The sequence below is a fragment of the Xiphophorus hellerii genome, chromosome 4 (assembly GCF_003331165.1).
Source record: "Xiphophorus hellerii strain 12219 chromosome 4, Xiphophorus_hellerii-4.1, whole genome shotgun sequence".
Taxonomy (NCBI): domain Eukaryota; kingdom Metazoa; phylum Chordata; class Actinopteri; order Cyprinodontiformes; family Poeciliidae; genus Xiphophorus; species Xiphophorus hellerii.
This window is the reverse complement of record NC_045675.1, coordinates 17,457,020-17,482,907: the sequence shown is the minus strand read 5'-3', so window position 1 is coordinate 17,482,907 and position 25,888 is coordinate 17,457,020. Positions and strand designations below refer to the sequence as shown.

The window sequence follows — 25,888 nt, the reverse complement described above, 5'->3', positions numbered from 1 at the left end:
ATGGGGCTCATGAATCATTGTTTTGAAATAAAAAATAATCTCATATACCCTTTAGAAGCATCGTTATCAGTATCCAATGTTTGTGAATGCAGTAGTTTGTGATCCAATTAGACTTTTGCTCTTCTCTTAATCAAAACTTGTTGCTCTGGATGTAGAATAAAAAAAATATATAAATAAAACCAAAGTCCCTTTTGTGAGTAAGCTATTTTGATGATCACCGTCAGAAAGTCTTTTTTTTTTAATCAAAAAAAGCATTTTTAATTTATTTCTAAAATCATCTTTAACTATTTTCACACATGATCTCAAATTCCAAAGAAATAAACAACAAAGAAAAAAGGGCAATCCTCCGATATTGGCGTTTCTACAGTGAAGAGCTGGTGACAACCTCAGGAAACCAGGGCTGCTGAATGCTGAGTTTAAGTTCACAGAGCCTTAACCCAGGGAAGAGGAAGAGTCCAGTAGGCTGTGTGCGCCCTCTGGTGTCAAGTCTATCAAGCAGCAGCAGCCAGTAGAAGCGCCAAAAAAAAAATCCCAACGAACCTCAAACCCAGAGAGATCCCCCACCAGACAGGACAACCACCCCCACTCACACGTCAGGATGATCCATGCTGTGGACGTCCAGCTCACAAAGTGCAAAAACAAAACAAAAAAAAGACAACAAAAACATCAACAAATAGATTCTCTCCAAATATAAATGAACAGACAGCAGATGTGAGACTTGCTAAAGACCCAACAGCAGCGATTAGGTCTGAAGCAAATTAATAACTTACAAACAATAGAAGAAAATTCTTAACAAAAACTACTTGGTTTTGCTTCATTGTATTTTATGACAGAAAGGACCAACATCCTATGAAACCACTACATGAAGTGAAAAATGCTGCGTTAGATGCAAAGCAGCCCATAACAACACGTAATGAGGGTGTTACAGGAGCACAACGTTTCGCTTCTAGACTCATCAAATTCTGTGAATGAATTATTTCTTTTTCTTCAAAGTTACAGAGAAAGCAAGGTCATTTTTCACCAGAGGAGACGTGGAGGAGGTGGGGAGGTCAGGAGGTCTCGGCGGCGTTGGTTGTTGAAAGCATTCAGAAGACAGTGAGTAACTGAGGATGAGCAGTGGTCAAACGGTATGAGAACATTACGAGACGCATATGAGCAAGAATCAACGTTGTCCAGAACAGGGAGATGAACACAGACAGACAGAGTTTGATTTCAAAAGACTCACAAAGACACAGGATGGATGCCTTCCCAGCTGGTTTCACCGCCCTAGCCTCTCCACATCCATTTCATGTGATTTGTCAATACAGTGCTCGATTCTTCTCTCTAAAATTAGCTTCTGAACTTCCCTTTAGACTTTACAGTACATTACACTATAGTACACAACAAGGGTTCTGGACAGCAGTGGGGCTCCGAGCACAGGCTGTGAGAAAACGCTCCTCACAATGCTGCTTCATTTCAAGTCACTGTTGTGTCAAAGTCCAGACGCCTGGAGGTTTCTCCGCAGCAGCCAGGCGATCTGAACGGCCCAGAGTGGTTTGTGTGTGGCTCAGTCCTGCCCCGGGTCCCTCACGGGGCCGCCGTCCAGGTAGATCTTTAGGGCCTTCTCTTTGCGTGGCGAGTAGCTGACGCGGTGTCCCGTCTTCAGCAGGCGGCTGCTTTCCTTCTTCATCAGCTCGTTGCGCTCGTCCTCCGACAGCTCCAGAGGTTCGTCTCTGCTGTCCCTGCGCCAACAGAGACGGCACACATGATTTAAGTAGATAATCTTAATTTTGTAAAGAAGTTTTTGAAACGATAAATAAAAGCCAATTTCAAACGTATATCACATTTAGTTCGAGTCTTCAAGCAAGTACCCTATTAACCCAAGTCACTTTATAGGTGACAGAACTCTACAGCTCAATATATCAGAATATCTATCAGAGTATCAATCTTTTCATTATACTTACTACAAAACTTTCCATATTTAGAGATAAACAAAAGACTAAAATGTTTACTAGTCTGCTCTGATTCAATGTATTAATCTGAGAAAAACAATCTAATTTTGAGATCCAAACATCTCATTTTGGATGTCAGCCTTTTATAGTTTTTAAGAGTTTACGCTTAAACAGTGATAAACTCAAAATTTTGAGTTAAAACGCACCTCTTTAGCCTCTTATTATTTATTTATATATCACTCTCAAACATTTGTAGTTTGTGGTCAACTGTTCACTGACCTTTTTGATAGCAATTGGATTAAAAGGTATAAATCAGTAAACATCAGAGACTGTGTAAACATATTTCCATTTTACTGCCAACGTACCTGTAGAAGACCACGGCTCCGTCGTCACAGATGTACAGAGGCCACACATTCAGAGTCGAAACTTTTGGGTTCCAGTCCAAATCCTGATGGATTTCCAACACGGATATATCACATGGAAACGTTCCTCTGCCCTGCACAGCAGAGACATGCAGCTCATGAATATAATAAAAATCACATGAAGAAACAAGGTCTGAAATATCAAAATGCTCATACCTTTGCAAATTCCAAGTTCTCCAGGGGAATATCACTCATTTCACTGAGCTGCAAAAGTGAAGAAGAACAACATGTTTACGATATCATCAATTAAGACAAAACTGTATCAGTCAATACAATTTATAGAAAGCAATTCAGCTTGCTGAAATTAATTCAGCAAGAAGAATCGAGCATTTTTATCTCGATTCACTTAACATGTGCAGGGAGAAAAATTAAAAAATAAAAACAATTATATGAACATTGTACAAAAAATTATAACATCAAAGTGAGGATGAGGATACTACCATCAGCCAGCAGATGGCGACAACTTCACAAAGAAATCATGTACAATGAAGATATTGATTTTTCTTTTTCAATTAATTGCCTTAGAAGCACAAAATTATTGTTAGAAACTGACTGCTGTTATCTTGTACAAGACAAAAAGAAATACGGTAAATGATTAAAAGCCTTTTGGTCATAGCTGGGATGATCGAGTCTTTTGCACAAACTGTAAAAGTTCAATGTAACCAGGTGACAGAATTACCTTTTCCTTTAGTTCTTCCACACTGCTGCTCTCCAGAATCGCTTCCTGGAAAGGTCCCAGCTTCATAGTAGCTGGGTTCCACTTCCGGGTCAAAATGGCCAGCTGCGACATGGACTTCATCTTCTCCGAGTCTGAGAATGAGCAAACGACGGCTCAAACGTACATAACTATGTACCAGCCATGGGCTGGAAATCGGAGCCAAGTTATACTAAGGTTTTAAAAAGTCGATGCTTTACAATATTGACAAAAGAGACACACTGGTAGTAGAAATTTAAAGTTGGAAACATGGCATGGAAACAACAGGAGGACCACATATTACTCCTGTTAAAGTGAGGCGATTTTAAAATTGCAGCTGGAAAGCTTTGAGCAGCATTTCTGTTGAGCAGCTGCCAGATTTTAACGAACGTTTTTGCTTAGTATTAAAGTTGAAATCACAACAAGTAAATGGTACGAACACCCTTGCTGCAATTAATCAGTAGAGCATCATAGGAGCAGTAGAAACAAAATTTGTTCAGATTAAAATGATATACATTTTCATTTCATTTTTTCAATACATTTAAAAAAATGTCACAGCGTCTTACCAACAGACTAAGGCTGGCCCACGTCAAACTAAAGCTGACTAGGTATTTATTTCTAAACATAGATTTTACATTTTTATTACATAAAATGGTGAACACCAGCCTGTTGGAGGTTTTAGGAGGCCGTGGTTAGTTTAATATCTTTTCGTTGTTTATTTTACATTAATAGTAGTGACTTTCTATTCATGGAAAGTCATCAAGATCTCATAAAACACAGTGATTGCCTTTGTTTTAACACAAGTTACAAAATGCATTTCAACTTGTTTTATAAAATCTGTTGAACATTTATTTGTATTTTTTACCGTCCAAGACTTCCAGGAAAACCTCCCAGTTTGAGGAAATGCTGATGTCTTCCTCGTAAACGTGGTAATCCAAAAACACCGTTCCTGGATTCTTCCACGTCTTTTTCCTGAGACGAACCCTACCAAACACAAATACGTTTATGAACCGTTTCGTACAAACGATCTTTGTCTTAAGAAAAACGTTACGTTTATGCCAAACTCATCGCTGAGTGATCTTACCTGTCGATGCTGAGGTCGAGCTTGCACTGCTCTTTTAACTGAGGAAGCAGCTCCTCTTTGGACTGTCTTACAGTCATGCCCTTAGCAAAGACCGTGTCCACTAAAAACTTGCAAGGCTGCAGAAAAAATATATATTATTGAGCACCTGAATAAAAGACAAAGTGAACTGACACCACTCTGTTGTCGCACAAGGGCAGCAATTAAATTAGAGGTTCACAACCTTAAAAGCTTAGAGTAACAAATATTTGAAAAGGAAGTGAGGAAATGCTGATGAAGCTGTTAATAAACCACATCAGCTGTGCCATCCGATCATAATGACATTTAATCATATCTTACCTCTGGTTCATTCACGAGCAGCTGAAACACTTTGACTCTGTATTCACCCTTTTTTAATGCTCTTCCCAGTCGAATGGTTATCTGAGCAGTCAAAGAGAAACTTCAATTAGAACTTAAAAGGCCTTGTTACGCAAACTCCTCCCTCAGTCAGAAATACCCCGGGCAGGTTGTCCTGACCTTGTTGTCGTCGGAGAACGATGAGAGCGTTTCGTTGAGCCGTACGCTCTCAAACTCCTGGTTGTTGGCGTAAACTCGAAACACCTTGAACTGGGACGACGGGACTCCAACGTAGGGTTCCAGGTTCTGCTTGAATGATGCCAAAGTTATTCTCTTGTCCACGTGAACCACTAAACCTGAGAGGAAACATGGGACAACATTTCAGACTAAAAATAATGTCTTCCACTGTTAATTTGAAGAAGAAAAAAAAAATCACCAAGAGTTAGGGCTGGGCGATAAATCGATTTTAGCAATTCATAAAATTTTTGGTTTTTGAAGATTTAATTTTTGGAAAAATTAAGATCTATTTTTTAGATCACAATCAGAAGTGACGTCAGCATGTTTTAATACTTGCATTTATTTTACTTTACGAGAACCGTCATAATATTACAAGAATGAAGACATATGACAATAAAGTTGAAATAATACGAGAATAAAGGATTAAAATTGCCTGAGTACAATCGCTGTATTAGGAGAATTACAATAATAACTTTTGATCGTTTCAACATGAAAAGGAAAACTTAAAATGAGGAATGTTGAGAATCTTGGGAAGTTAATAGTTTGGTATCTGTTTTACAAATAAGGACCATGTCTAGAAGAAAGAACCACACAAACTGAGCTGGTCATGCCACATCTTGATAAGTATTAAAGCTGCTTTCTCATTAAAACGAATCTTTTCCTAAACCTTTAAGACATTTTTCTATTAAAATTGCATCTGTAATCTACTAATATTATGACTGTATTCTCAAAATTAAAAATTCAAGCCGTACAAGAATATACGGCTTGTGATCAGCCGTATAACTCTCAGAAGTGATGACTGAAATAAAAGATTCTTTCTGAAAATATTTTGTCATTTGTCATTTCTTTTTAGACAAAAAAAAGAGATTAAAATTGTAAATCAGATATGGTATTAAGAAAAGAAAAAAAATATATTTGTAAACCACATTGCCAAGCCTTACTAACAGAACGTTCCTATAATAAAGTCAATTTTAATTTGATGAAAATGCAAATAGAGTTAAAAAATGAAGGGTAAATGTCGTTACATTTGTGTGTATCCCATGAAGAGTCATCCTGGGAGTAAGGCTCTGCTCTGAAGTACAGGTACTGAGCTTCTGCCTTGCTCTTCCCGTTGTCGTCATACTCGCTGTCTGTCCCAGAGTCTTCCTCAGCAGTATCCCAGGTCTCCTTTTTGCCCTCATGGGCTTTGGAGCGTCGGCTGCTGGTGATACTGTGTGAATCCAGGCCGTTGGCCAGCTGGATGGGGCCGCTGTCCGCGTTGCACAGCGTGTCGCTGCTGTGACTGGAGCTCAGGATGTCGCTGTCCACTGAGCTTGTGCTACGGTCATTGTTCACCTCAGAGTCTGAACGCTCCTCGCAGACAAACTGGTTCTCCGTGTCAGAGGACCCGGATATCCGGTTCTCCAGCTCCCTGCTGTCTGCCGCCACGCACAGCGAAGAGTTCGAGTCCGCCTCCTGTGTCGGCGACTCGATGTGTTCAAAGTCGCTGGTGTCGGAACTTTTCTGGCTGTCGCTGGCGCTGGAGCCCTGCTGCTGCTGCAGAGACAGGTTCTTTAATTTCTCCGTGCTCTCCTCCAGTATCGCTTCCACAGATTTCCTGTTGCCCTTCGACCCTTCGAAGAGACCGTCAGAGTCTTCTCCTGCTTTTTGACAAAGAGTTCTGCTGGCCAGGGTGCCAGGAGATTGCTCAGGCAGCAAGACAAGCAGGCGGATCGTGTTCCCGTGGCGATCCAACAGTTTCCACAAGAGCGAGTCGGTAAAAGGAACCTGATGATCAGTCAACACGGAGCTCTCCACAAAAACCTGATGAGAGAGAATTTGACTAAATGTTCCGAGTTTCAAACATTCACAATGCGAACATTAAAGGAGAAAAGAAGACCTTGTTACTCCTGAAGAAACCCTCGGCTTTTAGCGTCTTGTTTGGGACGTTGAGCAGCCTGAGGTCGTTATAGCATCGCTCCAAGACCACACGCATCGTTTCTGCAGACAGACCTGTAGCCTAACAAAACACACACACACACACGCACACACACCCACATAAACACACAAGGTATTCACATCTCATCCCACGGTCTCCTGGCCAATGTACACTTAATATAGTGTTGGATCTCAATAATTAAGTTAGCAACAATTTCTTTCAGTCAATGAAAAAGTAAAACTTTTAGATCATGAGCTTACTTTCTAGTTGGTTGACACTGATATCTTAAAAATCAGGATTTTTTTCCATTGATCTGATGCCATTTTCATAATTTTTGAGTTCTCTTTAGCCGCAAGTCATATTCATGAAAATGTACAGAAATAAACACAAACTACTTAATTTGATGTGTAATGAATATTTATGAATTTCCCTTTTTCAACTGAAATATTGAAAACAACCAAATTTTAAATGGTTGTATAATTAATTGAGATGCACATGTACACAAGATTAAAACTAAATAATAAAAAAAATGGAAAAGATGAAGAAACCTGTGCTATGAGCTGCTTGAATTCAGTGATAGACTGGTTCAGGTACGCTCGCACGCTGATTGGAAGGGCGATGGTTTCAGTCTTCAGATCAACAATATGGACCTTCACCATCACCTCTGTAGGTAAATAAGTAAAAAACACAAAATTCAAATAAAGAGACTGAGCCTTTAACCATCCCTGCAGCCCATCATTCACTTAAAAACATTTAAACGCCAGCAGATGACTAACCTCCAGGTTTATAAGGCTGGAAGACCTGATCAGACCGGCGAGTCTCAAGGAGCAAATCGAACATGTACGAGGACTTGACGCCTCCAAGCAGGAGCCCCATGGGGGTGTCTTCCTCGCCTTCGTACGACCGCTCCAGATACTCATGGAACTCATCATACTTTACCAAGCGACAGCAGTCCAGAGTCACAACTCCTTCCAGCTCCATCAGCTGAAGAAGCACAGAAAAAAAAAAAAAAAACTATTAGAATGTTTATTTAGTGATCATCTTCAAAGTCCTGCTTGTCTATTTCATTTATTTCCAGTTTGAAATGAACATGTCACAGGTTAAGACAAACAAAAGTTCTGAATGAAAAGAAGCAGTTTGAAGAAAAATAATCTTACATAGTCTACCCATTCTCCCAAAAGTCTATCTACCACACCATAAACAACCAAGCATCAATCAACCATCCATATAGACACATCTTTAAACACAAAACATGCAACGTGCATTTTTAAGGATGTATTACTTTCATATTGAAAATAAGTGGCTGCCTATAACTAGTACATCCAAAAGATGGTCAAATGTAGAAGAGCAACAACTCAACCCACCTTGTAGGCCATTTCTGTTGCTTCTCTGAGAGTTTTATCTTTATGAACCTCCAACTTGCTCTCCATCATCATTTTGAGAGGATGCACACAGAAGAGCTTGATCTGAAAATCAGGATAAAAAGATTGTCAACTTTTTTGCAGCTAATGATGTGTTACTGCAATTAATCCTTAGAAGTCTAACATGCTTATCTGAAACACAAAAATACCTTGCAAGTGTTTCGTTCGATTTCTCTCTGGCGCTTCTCTTGCTCTTCGGATTCCTTCTCCTTCTGAACCAAACTCTTTATGTGCTCTGGGAAATCTTCCACAGCTAAAAACCCTGCAGACAAACACAACACTACACATTAAACCTACTGCCAACGTACAACCTCAGGATAAAATGTAAATCGTAAAGAATGAGGGCAGAGAAAATGACAACGTAAAGAATTTTATCACATGTCATATAATAAAATAGCCCATTTCTTTAAAGTTACAGCATTTTAAACTCAAGCAAATGAGCTTGAGGCTTAGTTTAGACAGAGTGAAAGCGAAACTCTTCCTGGAAGAAACCTCCCCCTTACTGCTCAGGTTATACAATTGACATTTAAAGTAACCCTTTTCTGGGAAATATCAAAGAAATTCAGAAAAGCTTCCCTAGGTCTATAAAAACAACTGACCATAACATTATGAGTACTGACAGCCAAAGAGCCATATACCAGCAACCATTGTCCTGATCACCATTAGGTTTGAATGGCAAAAGCTGGAAGCTGTAGGACTGATTAACTACAGGCCATTGGTGCCATGGTTCAGAACAACTTCACAAATCAAACGTCAAAAGGAGAAAGATCAACAAAATAAATGATGCTATGATTGAATTAATCTGGTATAAAAATGCATAGATCGTGACCAAAATATGTGACAGGTCAACATTTTGTTGGGATTTTCTCAAGCTGGTTGTGCTGTTCTCTTACTTGAATTCCTTGAGGGGTCTTTCAATCTATAAATCAGCATGTAAGCGTTTGTGGAACTGTTGAGGGAGAGAGGGGAGAAAGAGCTATCATTATACTGTACTCAGAAAACAAAAACATGGAAATAGATATATTTAAAACATTACTCATGTTAATTTTTTATCAAAGCTAAAATATAAGTCTTATAAAATATGTGGTGAAGTATGTAGACACTGGATAACTGACCTTGCAAAGGCACTGGAATAATAGCCTCTGCTCCCTGAGGACCCCCCATATGTCTTCCTGATATCATCCTGGGTGATCTATTGAAAAACAATGTACCAAAATGTTTTAAAAAATTATATATTATTATTTAATATATTTTTAAATATTTAATTTCCCTTTCGGATCAATAAAGTACTTTTTGAATTTAATTCAATTAAAAAATAATCATAAATATGAAACAATAGTCATTTTTCTCAAGAAAGAGCAGAGGTCTGCTAAGTCAGTAATACATTAGTCTGTTACAGGGTAAGACAAGGCACCTAGATGATGTGTCTGACCTTGCTAACATGCTGATCATTGAAACTGTACCACTGGCCATCACTGAAGGACTTGATGTAGGCGTAGTAGTGTCCGCCCGCAGCGCTGCCCGAATGGACCATGACGGAGAACAACTCAAAGGTCAGCAAGCTCTGGGAAAGAACAGAGAAATATTCTAATAAAAGCAACAATTCATTTGTAGAGTTCCCTGTTATTACTGTAGTAGCGTTACTCTCATGAAATAGGTCTGCTAGATGTCAGCAGCTCAAATGTTTAAATCATTAATACACTGGGACAGCAGGTACAGACTGGAGACGACATAAAAGAAAAAGTCAACAAAATACCGATGCTCTCAACACGCTTGCTGGGAATGAAAGACTCAAGTAAAAACAGAAAAGTCTAAAGCTCTATTTACTGATTTGTTTATTCTTTTAACTTATATGTAACATAAAACCCTTAATCAAACTCTGAAATCTATGGGCTCTTTTGTGTTTTTGAGAGTACTAATGTCTCATAAATCAGCATATTTCAATCATTTTAATATTTTACTCTGGAAACTCAAACATAAAGGTCTCATGTGGAGAAATGTCATCTTAATCCCTTTGGATGTGCAAATATCTTGCATTTTCACTATATTGTGTGAAAAGCCTAAAAAAACAAGTTTAACTTCTGTGGTTAAGTTTATGTTTGTAGTACATTGTGGGTCAAAATGAGATTCTCAAGCTATGATGACCTCATGTAAAAAAAAATGTACATATAACATTATCTAATTGTTTTTGTTGGTATTTTCAATGTTTTGTCACTTTGAAGCTCACCACCTTTAGGTTACATTACCTAATTTAAAGTGATGAATGCCACCCAGTTTCCCACAGTGACTGCCCACATTTTTTGTGATGAGAAACATTTTCTAACAGTCAAATTATTTTTTGTATCCTGAACAGGAGAACGCAGCAATAAATAGGGGAGGGCAATGCTGCTCTATATTTCAAACAGTAATATTCCCATAGCATTCAAAGCATCTCTTTTTTTGGCATCTTCTTAAAAGTTTTTTAAATTTTAGGAATGTTATGACAGAAAATGTTTACCTCTTCCTAAAACCTCAATATGTCTTGACAGAAGTAACACTCTTAGCTTGTAGATGAAAACAGACAACCTTACTATGGAATAATGCAGGTTAAACAGCTACTAAAATAGACATAAGGATGTAAGATTCCACATGGCAATATTTTTCTTTAAATTAATCATTTTATATTGAAATACTAAATAATGACTTTGGCTACAATCCCTTCCAGAGACCTCCGAACCCAAGTAGATAAAGAAGAAGATATCTATTGAAAGACAAGGGAGATAGTTACCTTTGGCTTCAATGCCCTTTCTGTGCTACTGGTGCTGTCCAAGCAGATGCCCTCATCCACACAGTCATCAGTGGAAAAATCATTGCTCATTTGGTCACTGTGGCAACTGCCTTCATTCTCTGCTCCGCTATCAGTGCAGCTCTCTGTCTGAGGCGACTTCTAAAAAGAGACCAATTCAATAGAATAATGGAGGTTTAACAAAAAAAAAAGGAAAAAAAAGGTGAGAGGGTTTTTTTCACCAGTGTTTATGTGTTGATGTTCTGGCTTAGAGAGACAAAACCAAAAGCACACAGCAGTGTGTTTAGCTAGATAAGACAGCAGCACTGTAAAAAGAGTTCAAGGCTTAAAAGGAAACATCAAAGCAGTGTGCTAGCCACGGTCCAAAGGTTGGCACGCACAAATCATTATGGCATGGTTTAATAGATGTCTATGACAGGATATAAATCACAATTGCTCTCATGTGATCACAATCAGCTCTACCAGCCAAGGTCCAGAAAGAACATGGCGAAGCTGGAAGAGGTGCAAACTATAAACAGAGCTACGCAACCTGACAAACTGCACTTGTCTGGGGTTTCCACCTCCAATACCTCCAAATATTTTACCACATCACCATCAACCAGCTGATGCCATACAGAAATTACTTTATAGAACAATAATAACAAAAAACCTCTGTAAATCTGTCTTCTCAAGGTCCAGTTTAGACTCCAGAGTTTCTATAAGCTAACACCAGTAGCACTCAATAGCACTCTCAAAGGGAAAGCATAATCTGTCCAACCAGTTCTGGACAATCTGCTGGTTTAGTTTTTTGCTTCTGGAGACGGTTGTAAGAAATAAACTAACCAAGACATTAAAATGACAGGATTTCTTCCTAATTTCTTCCTGCCACAAGCGATATGAACATGCATTTTTTTCAGTGTGACTCGCATTGGAGATAATCTATTTCATGAAAAATAAAAGTAGAAAAATTGGGTCATACCAAGAGATGCACAAAATATCTTCGAATTACTGTTACATCATGTTCCTCATCACATGCATCAAGGAAGTAATCACATTTTGGGTTCATCACCATAATGTTCACGATTGCTGAGGGGATATTAATCTAATCTGAATCGTAGAGAGTGACGGCTGCTCTCACCTCGTCTTCCACATCGATGAACGGGCTCATGTCGAGCTCCTCGGGGAAAGTCATGCGGTCGTTAAGCTTGATGCGATGCATAGTGGTGTAGTCAAAATCAAACCTTTTCAGCTGCAGCGTCAGCAGGTAGGGGAAGTGGAGAAACCTCAGACCCTGGGCAAAAAAAAAAAAAAGCATCAGATGAGTTCAGCTGCAGAACACTGTATTCCTTCCCATCACCGCTTCACGTTTTCACTTTGTTCACCTTTCGGGCATCACATTTCTTTTTGCAGCGCTCACAAAAGTACTGGTTGGCGCCGTCCAAGGTTTCTGGCTGGATGAATGCCTGCAAAGCTTCTTCCTGCAACAGCATAAGCATAATTGCATTGACTAAATTAAGATTAAAGTTTAAAAATTAAAAAAATATTACTTGTATCAAAATGAACTATAAGTAGCAGAAGTATCTGGAGTATTGACAAGAAAAACCCACCACACTTCCGTAGGCCTGACTGGCTCCAAAGGGTCTGATCACAAGAGGGATGTCCAGGTAAGTGTCGATTCTCCAGCTTTCATATCCACACTCTAAACAACGCACATAATCCTTCAGCTTTCCCTGGTACAGCTGGTTGATCAGATCAGCCTGAGGATATGCAGAGGCATTATTTCCTACTAACAATCTCCATCTCTGAGGTACATTCTCATGCAAAGGAAAGGACAACACTGATGTGTGAAGAAGTAGAATGATGGATTTGAAGAATGCATTGACCAAATTAACTCAAACTCATTTGGTTTGTACAAGGACCAGGCATGAGCCAGTGTGATATTGTATTGATAGCGTGATCTCACAGTATGATAGATAACCTTTAGAAAAAATGTTTCTTGAAATCTTGGAATTTACACAAGTGTTTAACAAATGTCATACAACAAAATGTATATTATCCAACTGCTTTCAGTTTAAAAACAGAAAACTAATAGTTACTCCTACTGCTGCTTAAGTGTCATAAACTAAATATTACAGTTGGAACTATTATTTAAGACACTTATTTGTTACTTTGACTTTGATAAACTCATTAAAAAATACATAATAAATAAATGTAATAATGGTTTTCAAGGTCTTTTTCTGTTCCACAATTTATACAGTATCAAAAGTATAACAAGTTCATATCGGCCAATTATTTATTTATTCTATCTGCTCAGATAATCAGTGTGCAGTAAGCTGCTGAACAGATACGCCGCCTGCAGCTCACCAATTATAAGTTTAAAAGAGTGTTATCCAACCGAGGGTAAAATTTCCACATCACAACTTTTTGCAACTGGAAATATTTTGAAACACCTGAATTTCTTTCTCTCTCATGAGTGAGGGAAGAAATGTTGAAGCCCTCTTTCAGACAGCTGACCAGCGGTTCCTCCATACAACCAGAACTGCAGTCAGTCCAGCACTTTATTGGCATGGGATGATGCAACACAAACTTACCTGTTTGGAAATACTCCCAGTTGCAAAAAAAACAGAAGCAGTCATTGTGTAGAAAACTAAATAATCTCCATTTATGTCTTTTATTAAGGGCAACATGTCTGCAGCCATGCAGGCTGGCTACTTGAGCAGATAGCCCAACTAACTGATGAGCTAACATCAGCTTGTTATGCTTGTGTTATTTATAAAGAGCAAAAAGACACATAAGCTTGTCAAACGTATTTCTAAATTCTCCTGGTTTCTAATTCTTAATCATTATGTTTTAGTCCTAGTATTAAAACCAAAACAAATGTTGGAAACAACAATTAAATCTAATCATCCTGATTTGATAAAATGTAAGCAGTAAGATTAATAACTGATATTTTTCTGATGTTACATTTCTTTATTTCACCTTTTTGGGTTAACATTGTGTAACTGTGGTGTCTTGATTCCCAACAAGATTATCTGATGATGTAATCATAAATTAGCTGTAAAGAGGCACTACACCATTGTTTCCTAACAACATCAAGAAACAAACAAGGCTGGAAAACATAAAATATCTATGTATATTGACATTATGAATTTATAATCCATCTATTCTCATTTTTTGTTATGAAAGAGTTACTTCATGGCACGCCTGTTTATTCGCACATCAGTCTATGTTCTGGTGGAATACTCAGAGTGTCCAGACTATAAATAAAAGCCCATACAGGAATTGTTTTCCAGTTGCGATTTTTCCATAGTTTATTTTGAATGTAAGGTCTGAAGCTGTTGGCTTCATGTTTTGTTAACAACAACTGAGTAAACACTCTCCTACCTGTTCTGTCTGCTTCCACTTCTGCTCCAGGGCATCGAACATGACCCTGCACAGCTCCTGGACGTCATGCTGCTGCCAGGCTGAAAAACAAATCCATAAAAAAGGATATTCAAGTCTGGAGAGCGAGAAGCACATGTTCTTTCACTTGCAAACCAACACATGTGATTAAAGTCACACAGGAGAACAAAAACTCACCCTCACTGCTATCCCACCCGAAGCTCCTAGTTACATCAGTTGTCTCAATCGCCCGTTTCTTACTGGTCTGAAGCAGAACAAAGAGCCTTTGCAGCTGGAAGGGGATACTGGTGACGGGATCCTCCTCAGATTCCTCAAACTCCCAACTAAAGTTGAACAGTTGTGAAAGGTTTTGAGCTTTATGTCTCGCTAGCTTCATAAAAACAGATCAAACCATAGTTCCTTACTTGTAGAGTGCATTTCTGAACTCAGGAGTCATAAACAGTGTTTGGAGAAGACTGTTCAAATAGCAGGTCATTGCTTGGTTAACCAAACCAACATAACCTGAGGGTGGACAAAGAGATAAAAGACGATAGGTGCGACAAGTCATGAAGAAAACATTTTAGAGTTTTAAAAAGGCGACAGAGGCAGACGTTTGCCAGCTGCCAACACTTACCTGTCTCAGATTTGCTGAGGATGGATGAGTAGGAGTACGATGGACTGTAGTCACCGCTGCCGCCCGCGCTGCCGTCTCTTTGCAGGGGGCCGATAAACCGCTCCTGGGAACTGTCATCCAGCCCACTGCTATCTGCTGTTCCTGACTCATCCTAATAGCACAAATACCATGAAAATTTAAAAAATAAAACTCGAACTGAGAAGCAAGTTCATAGTCTATAGAATTTAAATAAATAAATCACATTAAAAAAACATAACACTACAAATATGTTTTATTTTAACCGCTTACCGATGCAATCTGTGGTTGCTCTCCATCTTTATCTGCAAGCTGGAGAAAATTCTTCTTACCGTCAGGCTCAAAGCTAGAATCAGAGAGGGACATCTCACTGTTATGCTCCAGTGGTGCCTTGAGGGAAGGAAGTGAAACAAAAGCCCAAGTTAATAATCCAACACTAAAAGGTCTTATACAATAAATAGAACACTCACAATGGTCAGACTTCCTTTAAATTCATTTTCCACAAACTTCCTGTCTTGATGTGTGCAAAGGTAGCAGTTTGGAGCCAACATGTGAGGAGCACAAACAAGCAGTCTTCGAGAAGACGAGCTGAGGATGAGCAAGCAAGTGCAGCAGCAGAGACAGTGGCTTAATCCACTGACCTACTCAGTGAGATAACAACAGGCACAGCGCTTGGGCTTTGGCCTGGGTCAGCAACAGGATTAGCTTGGGCTCATTTAAGAAAAGGTAATATAATGTACAGAAAACAATTGAATAAACTCTTCAACGATGCAGGACCTTGACTATGTTTTGTCTTATAGTTTAAGTATTTAAATAAGTATTTCCACTGCTTGCTTGGGACATTTTAAAAGATGAATCTTTGGAGCAGAGAGCAGTACAAAGGCAAACTGAATTTTGTAACTTAATGGCACAAAAGAAAATGAAAACATCCATTAGCAGTTTTGATGAGGTTATAATTTAGTGCCACTGTCCAGATAGTCCAGATTATGTGTCATGAGTAAAGTATTACCGTACACATCAGGAGGCACAAACAGAGGAGAGTCTCCATTATTCAGACCAAAATACTTTAAAAATACTAAACATACTCAAATCTGCTAAGGTTAAAAATAAACTATGAATGACCCTGGTTATTTTTTATACATTCAGGTGAATAAAGTAAAAAGAAGCCATGCTTTATTTGCTGCAACTCCTAATTAGTTTTAGAATAAATAACTCAAAAAGCTTTGCAAAACTTTTCCAAAGTAAGTTGACGGTGTGTTATACAAATGTGGCTCGTTGTGCTAAAAATGACGTCAAGAAGGAAGCTGCAATAAAATCCTGTTACATACAAACATTTAAGCACTACTTTTATTGTAGAGGGCTTACAAATAAAGTTAATACAATTAAAGAGAATTATGAAAATAAACATTTTTAAAACGTATGCAATTTTCCAGTCACTGATGTCACAGTACGAAAAAACCTTTGCTTGTGGTCTGTATCCATGTGCATAACAAAGTAGTGTAATTTGACTTTTTATAATAAATTCAAAAATTTTTCAGGAGTTTCATGATCTGCTTTAATACAGATGTGGAGCTCTTATATAAAGGAAGGGTGAGAGGTGGAGCTGCTACTTGTGATGCCATGCTGCAGTGGGTGTGTAGCATCAGTTTTCCATGATGTCACCACCTTACATTATTAACATAGTGTGGATTGTTTCTAAATTCTTCACAATCTTGACCAGCTCACCCATCCCAACAGCAAAATAAACACTGTGTTTAGGAGAGGCTCTACTGATGCTGTCTGTTGATCTATATTAAAAGATCAACAACAGGCAGGTTTAAGAGGCAAGTTGGAAAAACAGCTGCACATTGTAATGATTAAGATTTATTATGAGTCATATCAATAGATCAGTTTTTCCAGAGCTAAAGATGACTTATTATTATAGCGTCTGTGAATTCTTGATGAAAGCTGTTCTTTCCTTTAGCCTCGCTAAGCGTTTGCACTTGTATTGAGAAATGTTATTCTCGTGCAAGATCTGATGCTTTGGTGGTGGAAATGCAAAGAACTGATACTCAGAAAGCACTAGCACCAGTTTAGCAAAGGAAAGTTTGGTTGAAACTTCTCCCCCACATTTCTGCATCACACAGTCACACACCAGTATTACGAAAAGCATCTGATGCGTCTCACCATGTTCTGAGTATTCCCCCAGGTGAGGTCAAAAGAGCCATTCACATATCCGGCTTTATGGGCAACGTCCTCGTAAAGTTTGGAGAGAGTGGTGGAAGCGGGCAGGTTGAGGGTCAGCCTCTCGTTGACCGTCCTCGCCCTGGTCGTGTCCTGAATTATGCACAGCACTCTGGGCTCCTCAGCTGCATTATGTATCTGAAAATCAAACAGAACTGTAGTTCTTGTACGTCCTACAGCCTTTCTGGCATTGTATAGAACATATTAATTCATCAATACTCCAAAATGTTATGAAACATTCCAGCGAAAGAAGAACTTCCTGCCAGGACAACAAGCGATACTTCAACACAACCGCTGACTCATGCTTGATTCTGCTGTAAAACACACACTGTAATTTGTTTTTCAAGTGGAACAGGTGTTTCAAGAGGAAACCAGTCATACTGCTGACAAAACATCTTGCGTTGTTTTAATATTTTGTCGTGGCAAGCTCAGGAGATTTAACGTCTAAAGACAGAGACAAAATCTCTCAGCCAGCACTCAAAGAATTGGCAAGATTTTAATTTTCCTTTATGGGCAATAGAGCACTCATCGAATATTTACCATTTTTATCTGAGTGAATTTATTTAAACTAAGGGATAAATAACCACAAAATTTCCAAAGAGAACATAAATTGAAGTCAAATCTTTAACCTATAGGCCTGTCACAATAAATTTTGCCATAACTTATTGCGATAAATGATAATATTGTCATTTTGAGACTATTTTCACAAAATATAATAAAAATAATGGTAGAATATTAATACAAATGCATCCTCTTAAGGTACAAAAAAACACATTCTAAAGAATATTTAATCTTGGAAGTGGAAAACATTTAAATGTCTAAAACAAAATAACAAAATAACTGAAACAACAATAATTAAAATGTATTGTGTTTCAAAATAAATAATTCATTCAGCTTAGACAGGGAAAACAGGCAAAATGTTTTTTGCCTGTTTTGTTTATACAAAAGATAGGACTTTTGTATGAACAAAAAAGTGCAAACTAACTACTTTATACTGGGTGTAAAATGTTTGCAGCATTTTTCAAAATGCCAGTTTTTCAATGATATTAAAGAGGAGCAACTCTTTTATGATCGTCCAAGTGGAAATTATCAAGCTCTTTTTAATTTATCATGCAAATAATTGATTTACTGATTATTGTGACAAGCTTACTAACCTGATCCTGAAAATTTGTTTATAAGTTTCCAGCAGGATATATATTAACATTTGTGAATCCTAACACCACTAACAGTACTAATACTTAGCAACAATAAACTGCAAGGGTGACCTACCTGTGAATGTGTTTCAATTCCAAATTTTTCTCTTCTTTGTTAATTTGTTTCTAATAATGGATGAATTAGTACTGACTAAAACTGATTCTTTCCTTCGTTTGAATTATTGTTTAAATTTGACATACTTAATGCACTGCTGCATGCATGTGTTCGACATCATGCAGCATTACAGACCTGTGAAATCCTCTTTATTTCATCAATAACACTCTGTCTGCAACTCCAAAACAAGCCCTAATGACATATGGACACAGTTGGGAATAAAAGCAATTGAATACATTTACAATAAGCAGCACAAGATGGAAACACACCTTCCTGATTAGCCTCAAAACAAACTGAGGCTAGAGGTTGCAAATGTATAGGCTTACATTTACAAATAAATAAGGTGCTCAAAATATGAAAGGGTTATAATTATGGGTATGTTCTCAAATCACTCCAATTTTTCTATGCCCTCTTTGTGGAGTTTGTGATCTTGGGAAAATGTGACTGACCGGTCCTATAAAGAAGCTGCTTCTGACAACATGCGGGTGTATTATCAGATTAAAAGTTATTTTTATCATGGATATAATCACAAGGTGCAGACATGAAACCGCAGCTAGCACAAAATACGGGCAGTATTACAGACCTAAGAATTGAAATTATTCACTGCGATACCTCCATCAACAAACCCATATTGTGATGTTAAAAACACTGCAAAAATCCACAGGACTAACAGAACAAATATTATGAGCTTTAGAACAATAATGGGTTAAATAATGTCAAATCTATAATTAAGTAATATGTTCTTTCAATTGTGTTAAAGAGAATCTGGCTAATAATCAACTAATTGTTTTTGTTTCTTTTTTTTCAAATGCTTACTGCAGTGAATATTGTGTGTATAGTATGAGTAGCCACTCATTCATTAAACCACCATGTCTAAAACACTTCTTTATGTAAAAGAAGTGTTCATTGAGAAGAATGAACATTACTTATTTACATTTAAACAGAACTTTGCTTAAATTTGCTAAAACTACCAATTCTGAGGTAAGAATCATGCCGTCTATAACAGAGATCCAAAAAAGACAGTTCTGAACAATGACTCTAAGAACAAAAGTCCTGCTAATGAGGACTGGAAGCCACATCAGTGTTAGAAAAAAGTGAAACTCATTGTTTTTCTATAGGAAAAAGGAAGTGAACCTCAACCATTACAAAACGGTTAGGCTCGACTACATCATAGACTTAAGAAAACTAATAGGAGGCTATTTGACGGAACAAAAGTTTTGGTTGTCAGGAATTGTAAAAATTGAGCTATGTTATCATCTGCAAGTATAGGTCAGATTTTGTTTCAGTGACAAAAACCATAAATTACCATCATCAATGTACTAATTATTTCTTAAATACCTAGATGTCCATTGTGATATTTCAGGTAATAAACAAAAAGATGTGTTAATGAAACACATGGATTTACCAGGAGGGAGCCAACACATTGTCTTAATATAAAATTACAATTATGATATCATAGCATGAAATAGTCCAAAGATTTATGAAGTGAATGCTATAAAATGTTATTTAACTCAACAAAATAGGAAAATCTACACCTTTTTTAAACACTGGATCAGAATTTTTATTGAAACCCTTTTGAAGACTAGTTTTTCCAAGGCTGTGCAGAAACCCCGACTGCTAGCTACCAAGGCAAACAACACATTTTTCGGAACGACATACTTAGTTAATTGACAATATCAAAAACGAAAACGCACTTTTTTTTAGTACACTCTCATTCTAATATATAAACACGGCGATATATTCGCCCCCATTTTTAAAAAATACCTTGTGTAGGATTCTGAATTGCATTTCTTAAACATTAGTTTAAAGTCTAAATAAGAAAACTTCTACTCAATACAAAATATGTCATCTACGACTAAATGAAAGTGAGGACGTAAATAAAAGAGCACTAGAGCTTGTATGACGGCAATTAAGTACCACTTTCAAGTGATTTCGACTAGCCTTTTTAATTAAAAAACATAAATTACGGTTGCTGCAATAAGTAAGACATAAAAGCTAACGACTTTAGCCACCTGCTAATGTTATGCAAGTTAGCTGACTAATGTTGACAAATTTGAAACTCCGTCTGAGCCGATAGCGTAATGTCAGCTACAGCATTTAATACGGTTAAACGTCCCTGGCATTTATAAATCAAAACATTCAAGGTAGATAACAAAATATCAGTTTTGCAAACGTTTTCGAATTCAATCGGTTTCAGCTGAAGCGAGATTAGCCGCTGTTAGCAGCAGCTAGCCGTGTCATGATATAGGCCGTTCAAGTCATGTCAAGCTAACTGTTAGCTGAGAGTTAGCCACAACCCGACACCCCAAGATCACAAACTCTTAAAGTGGTGTCAAAGTTGCCACGTTATTCATGAGCATGACCTGCAAAAGTAACAGATTTGGCCCAGAGGCTGACTCCACGAGCAGGTCAGAGTGCTGTAGTAACCCTCACCTCTTTGGGTACGAACTGGTTCTCCTCGCTGTCGTGTTTTTATGAAAAATGCGCTGAGTCGAACTGTATCATCGTTATCAGTTTATTCCCGGATCACCAAACATCCAGCCAGACTTCATTACACAATCAGCCTCACCTGGACTACTTAAGCCTGTCGCTCCATGACGTCACCACAGGTGGCCATTTGTAGTCTTAATTATACATAACATTAACACCACATCTCCCCTCTCTAGAATCAATGGGTAGACTACCATTGATTCAACAGACCTTAGAGGATTATTCTGCCTCTATAGCTGGAAGGTCTGTTTCTACCTAGAGCTAGAAGAAAAAGCTACAATAAATAGAATATATATTTAAATTTTTAGCATAACATTTACATCAATCATTTTATTTCCCTTAGCTACAAATTCAGTCTATCTGGTTTCACAACCCGTCTCCCAAACCTGGTTCTAGGAGTAGGTGAAAGTTCAGGAAAGCTCTGCTGTGAAGATTCCTCAGAACTCGGTGGAACTTGTTCTGCACCAACATCACCTTCTGGTACTTCTGGCTCTGTCGAAGGCTCCATGGTAACCAAATGACGACGATTTCGCCTAATCAATCCATGGGGTCCTTCCACAATGTATGACCGTGGAGTAGAATGACTGGTAACCACTGCTCCACTTGTGCCTTGATCTTTAATCCACACGCCTTGTCCTGGAGTAAGTTTACTAAGAACTCTTGCTCTGTGGCGTGAATCATATCTCTCTGCATCCTTTATCCTTCTCTCCTTTTCTTTTTGAGCAATGAACTTACTTTCTGGAAGAACAGGCCTCAACAAAGATGGAAGTGTTGGCACAGTCGTGCGAAGCCTTCTTCCCATAAGGAGCTCCGCCGGACTGTACCCACTCCAAAGTGGGGTTGCTCGGTAGGCGAGTAAGGCTAGATAGGGATCAGCTGCTTTCTTCAACAAGTTCTTTATGGTTTTAACTGCACGTTCAGCTTCCCCGTTACTTTGTGGATATCTTGGGCTACTTGTAATATGGCTAAATCCATATAACTTAGCAAATGTAGCAAAAGCAGCACAGGAAAACTGAGGACCATTATCTGTGATCATCACTTCTGGAATGCCGTGACGTGCAAACACAGATTTCAGGTGAGGAATCACATCTGCTGATCTTGTGGGACTCAGTTGAGCAATTTCCACAAATCTTGATGCATAATCCACAACCAGAATATAATTTTTCCCTTGCAAAGTAAACAGATCGGCCCCAAGTTTTTGCCATGGTCTGTCCGGATACTGTGATGGCATCAATGGCTCTGTGGGATTCTCTCTCTCTCTGTTGCAGGTGTGGCATTTTAGAACCAGTTCTTTTAGCTGCTGGCCCAGTCCAGGCCACCACACTGACTGCTGTGCACGTTCTCTGCATTTCACCACTCCCTGATGTCCCTCATGTAATTTCATGAGCACATCATTTCTCATAGTTGAAGGAATAACAAGTCTGTCTCCTCTTAACAAAAGACCATCCTTCACCGTAAGAAATGCCTTTTCAGCCCAATACAGTCTGAGTGCGGGTTCACTGTTGTAGTGTGTAGGCCATCCTTCCTCACACAGCTGCATCACACGGGCACATATACTATCCCTTGTCAGCTCCTGTCTCAGCTCCTCAAGGTAGCCAGTGCTTGCAGGCAGGTGTTGGATCACATTATCTACATAAATATTTGAATCGTCAACCAACTTTGCTTCAGTTGTTGATAAATTTTCTATCATAGGAGCACGTGACAGCGTATCAGCTGTCCACAGATGTTTCCCTGGCACATATGAGATGGAATAAGAATATCTCATGAGACGCATTCTAAAACGCTGAATACGTGGTGGAAGATCATCTAACATCTGGGAACCCAAAAGACTCAGAAGCGGTTTATGATCTGTCTCCATTTGGAAATGTTTGCCAACGAGATAATTACTGAACCTTTCACAAGCCCAAGTAAGACCTAAAGCTTCTTTTTCCACTTGTGCATATCTCTGCTCAGTCTGTGTTAGAGATCGTGACACGTATGCAACAGGTCTCCACTCCTGACCCCACTTTTGGAGCAGCACACTCCCCAGACCATAAGCTGACGCATCTGCTGAAACCTTACATTCTCGGTTAGTATCGTACATGGCTAACACTGGCGGGGATGAAAGCAAATCTTTCAGTTCTTGAAATGCTCTAGCTTGATCAACTCCCCATATCCAACAGTTTTTCTTTGACAAGAGATCCCTCAAAGGCTTGTCTCGCTCTGCCAACTTTGGAATAAACCTCCCCAGCTGGTTAACCATTCCAAGGAAACTTCTTAGTTCACTCACATTTCTTGGTTCTTTCATCTTTCTCACAGCTTCTGTTTTATTTGGATCAGGACTAACTCCATTAACAGAAATAATATGGCCCAAAAATGTTACACTCTGTTTCGAAAGATCACATTTATCAATGTTCAGTGTAATACCGGCTTCTTGAATCTTTCCAAGAACGGTATACAGACGAGCATCATGCTCCTCCTGTGTTCGCCCCCACACCAACACATCATCCATGTGGCAAACTACACCCTCTAATCCCTCCGTAACCTCTGTTACCATTCTGTTCTGGAAATGCTCAGGGGCAGAAGCTATACCGAAGGGTAGCCGTTTAAAATAATAACGACCAAAAGGTGTAATAAAAGTTGTATATTTTGCAGTATCTTCAGTTAAAGGGATCTGCCAGAACCCCATATTAGCATCTAATTTACTGAAAATGTTAGCTCCTGCTAACTTACCGAGTGTTTCATCTACAGAGGGAAGAATATACTTCTCTCTGCACACAGACTCATTCAGCTTGGTGAGGTCAACACATATGCGTACAGCCCCTGTCTTTTTAGGAACAACCACCATTCCTGAGCACCAATCAGTTGGCTCCTCAACTCTGCTAATCACCCCCAAACTTTCCATACGGGACAGTTCTTGCTTGACTTTGTCCATCAAAGGAAGTGGAATCCTTCTGGGCGTCTTTAATGAAAATGGTTGAGCTCCTGGTTTCAGTTTGATGGCATAAGGCTGTTTCACTTCTCCCAAACCACTGCATAGCTTTGGATAGCTAGTTTTTAATGTTACAACAGTTATCTCATTTAATCTAGCTACAAGCTCCAGCTTCTGAATGGCTGGTCTACCCAAAAGTGCAGTTTGCAGGTGTCTCATAATATACACACTTTCTTGTATCTCTTTTTCTCCTTTTTTCATTAACATCTCAGCAACCCCCACAATATCCAGTGCATTTCGCCCTGGTCCTAACAGCTGCCTGGTAGCTTTTTTCAGGGGGGGGGAACTCTTGTCTCTATAGATGTCTCTGTACATGGCGTATGGCAGGACCGTAACATCAGCACCAGTGTCAATCTTGAATGAGATGTTTCTTTTATTTATTTCAACATCCACCCTCCAAGGCTCATCTCCCTTGGTAATACTGCCTAAAAACAAAGAGTCATCTTTTTCGACAGCATGTACAGTCTTGAGCGTCCTACACACCCTCTTATAATGTCCCTTTTTCCCACATAAATGACAGTTTTCCCCATTTGCCGGACAATCACGTTTGGGATGGGATGGAGAGCAGCCACACTTATAACATTGAGAAATCTCCCTTTTATTATTTGTAGTAGTGCGCAACTTAGGTTGGTATTTAGCCTTGGCATGCTTAACACTGCTTTTGTACACCCTGTCGACAGATTTTCCATTTTCTGTCTCCGATCTGATGCCACTACGCAGACAGGATTGCTGCCGTTTCACCTCTTCACTTTGTCTCGCCGAATTAATGGCCTTTTCCAGCGTCAAATCTGGGTCGAGCTGCATACGCTCAGATAATCTTTTATCCTGCAATCCCACCACCAGTCTGTCACGAATCAGTTCATCATGTAGCGCTCCATAACTACAATGCTCTGCTAGCGCATACAGTGAAGTAACAAAGGCATCTACGGTTTCATGCTCCTCTTGTTTGCGCATGTTAAACCTGGCTCGCTCATAAATGACATTTTTCTTAACAACAAAGAAAGCTTGAAATCCATCACGAACTCCTTGATACGTGTTTCTTTGGTCAGGTGGTAATGCTAATCCCCGCAGAACATCATCCGCCTCGTCTCCCATGCAATAAATGAGCGTGTTAACTTGATTCTCCTGAGAACTAGAATTCAAGTTACTTGCCAAACGAAACCGTTCGAATCGCCGTATCCACTTGGCCCACTCCTGCGGCTTCGTGAAGTCGAAAGATTCCGGCGGCTGGATGCTGAACGTTGCACATGGACCAGCAGAAGCGACTCCCTGTACGTTGTCATCAGCCATGCCTCCGGTAGAATTGCAGCCTCCGATGATTTACACTACAGCACTCCTGACACCATGTCGTGTTTTTATGAAAAATGCGCTGAGTCGAACTGTATCATCGTTATCAGTTTATTCCCGGATCACCAAACATCCAGCCAGACTTCATTACACAATCAGCCTCACCTGGACTACTTAAGCCTGTCGCTCCATGACGTCACCACAGGTGGCCATTTGTAGTCTTAATTATACATAACATTAACACCACACTCGCTAGGCACCATTTCCATTTGTACGACAGTTTAGACAATCATCTATCCGGACGGGGATGTCATCGACAAAACTTTGCGGCGGAAAACACAAACATGGTTTGTGTTCGGTTTGCAGTAAGTTTGAATGCTTGCGCACCAAAATAGAACTTGGCCAAAAGTTGTAGGCTTATTAAAGTGATCGCAACACTCTCGGTTACATTACTCAAGCACAAAGTGTCCTGCTATAAATGGAGAAAAATGGCCGGTGTTTTTGCTCCGCGAGACTTCACTGGAGGAGCTTTGGCGTCACATTCCATCCAGACAGACGTGCGTGATGTATGCGGACAAGATGACGTTGGTGAATGCCTACAAGTGTGTGCGGTTTTTTTTTTTTTAGTTGTTTATTTTAAATAATGCAAAAATTTACAAATGCACGCGAGCACTTTGCATTTGTGTTTTCCATCATGGCAGGACGTTTAATCACACCGTAGTCACATTTTCGTAATTAATCAATGCCATTCCGTTTCGTATTAGGAGTTTAAATG

General features: G+C 39.0%; 1 protein-coding gene across 1 annotated transcript; it reads right to left on the bottom strand.

Moving 5' to 3' along the window:
• Positions 1–241: 241 nt before the first annotated feature.
• Positions 242–25,631, bottom strand: usp47 (ubiquitin specific peptidase 47). Its single transcript, XM_032560222.1, has 29 exons — positions 25,369–25,631; positions 20,799–20,829; positions 17,001–17,195; positions 15,108–15,224; positions 14,820–14,970; positions 14,611–14,707; positions 14,384–14,529; positions 14,189–14,268; positions 12,412–12,561; positions 12,187–12,282; positions 11,943–12,095; positions 10,808–10,966; positions 9,473–9,604; positions 9,156–9,232; positions 8,934–8,989; positions 8,190–8,302; positions 7,984–8,085; positions 7,396–7,603; positions 7,168–7,283; positions 6,581–6,700; positions 5,727–6,504; positions 4,645–4,820; positions 4,468–4,548; positions 4,132–4,247; positions 3,913–4,031; positions 3,033–3,163; positions 2,510–2,557; positions 2,297–2,427; positions 242–1,721 (listed from the first exon to the last, which is right to left on the bottom strand). The coding sequence occupies exons 1-29, from the start codon at positions 25,380–25,382 to the stop codon at positions 1,547–1,549; spliced, it is 4,068 nt and encodes a 1,355-aa protein (XP_032416113.1). The 5' UTR covers positions 25,383–25,631; the 3' UTR covers positions 242–1,546.
• Positions 25,632–25,888: the final 257 nt, after the last annotated feature.

Coding starts and splice junctions, on each gene's coding strand:
- usp47 (XM_032560222.1), bottom strand. Junction 14,708..14,819: donor CCTCAGCAAATCTGAGACAG/GTAAGTGTTGGC, acceptor GTCCACCCTCAG/GTTATGTTGGTTTGGTTAAC. Junction 9,233..9,472: donor ATGATCAGCATGTTAGCAAG/GTCAGACACATC, acceptor GTTTTTCAATAG/ATCACCCAGGATGATATCAG.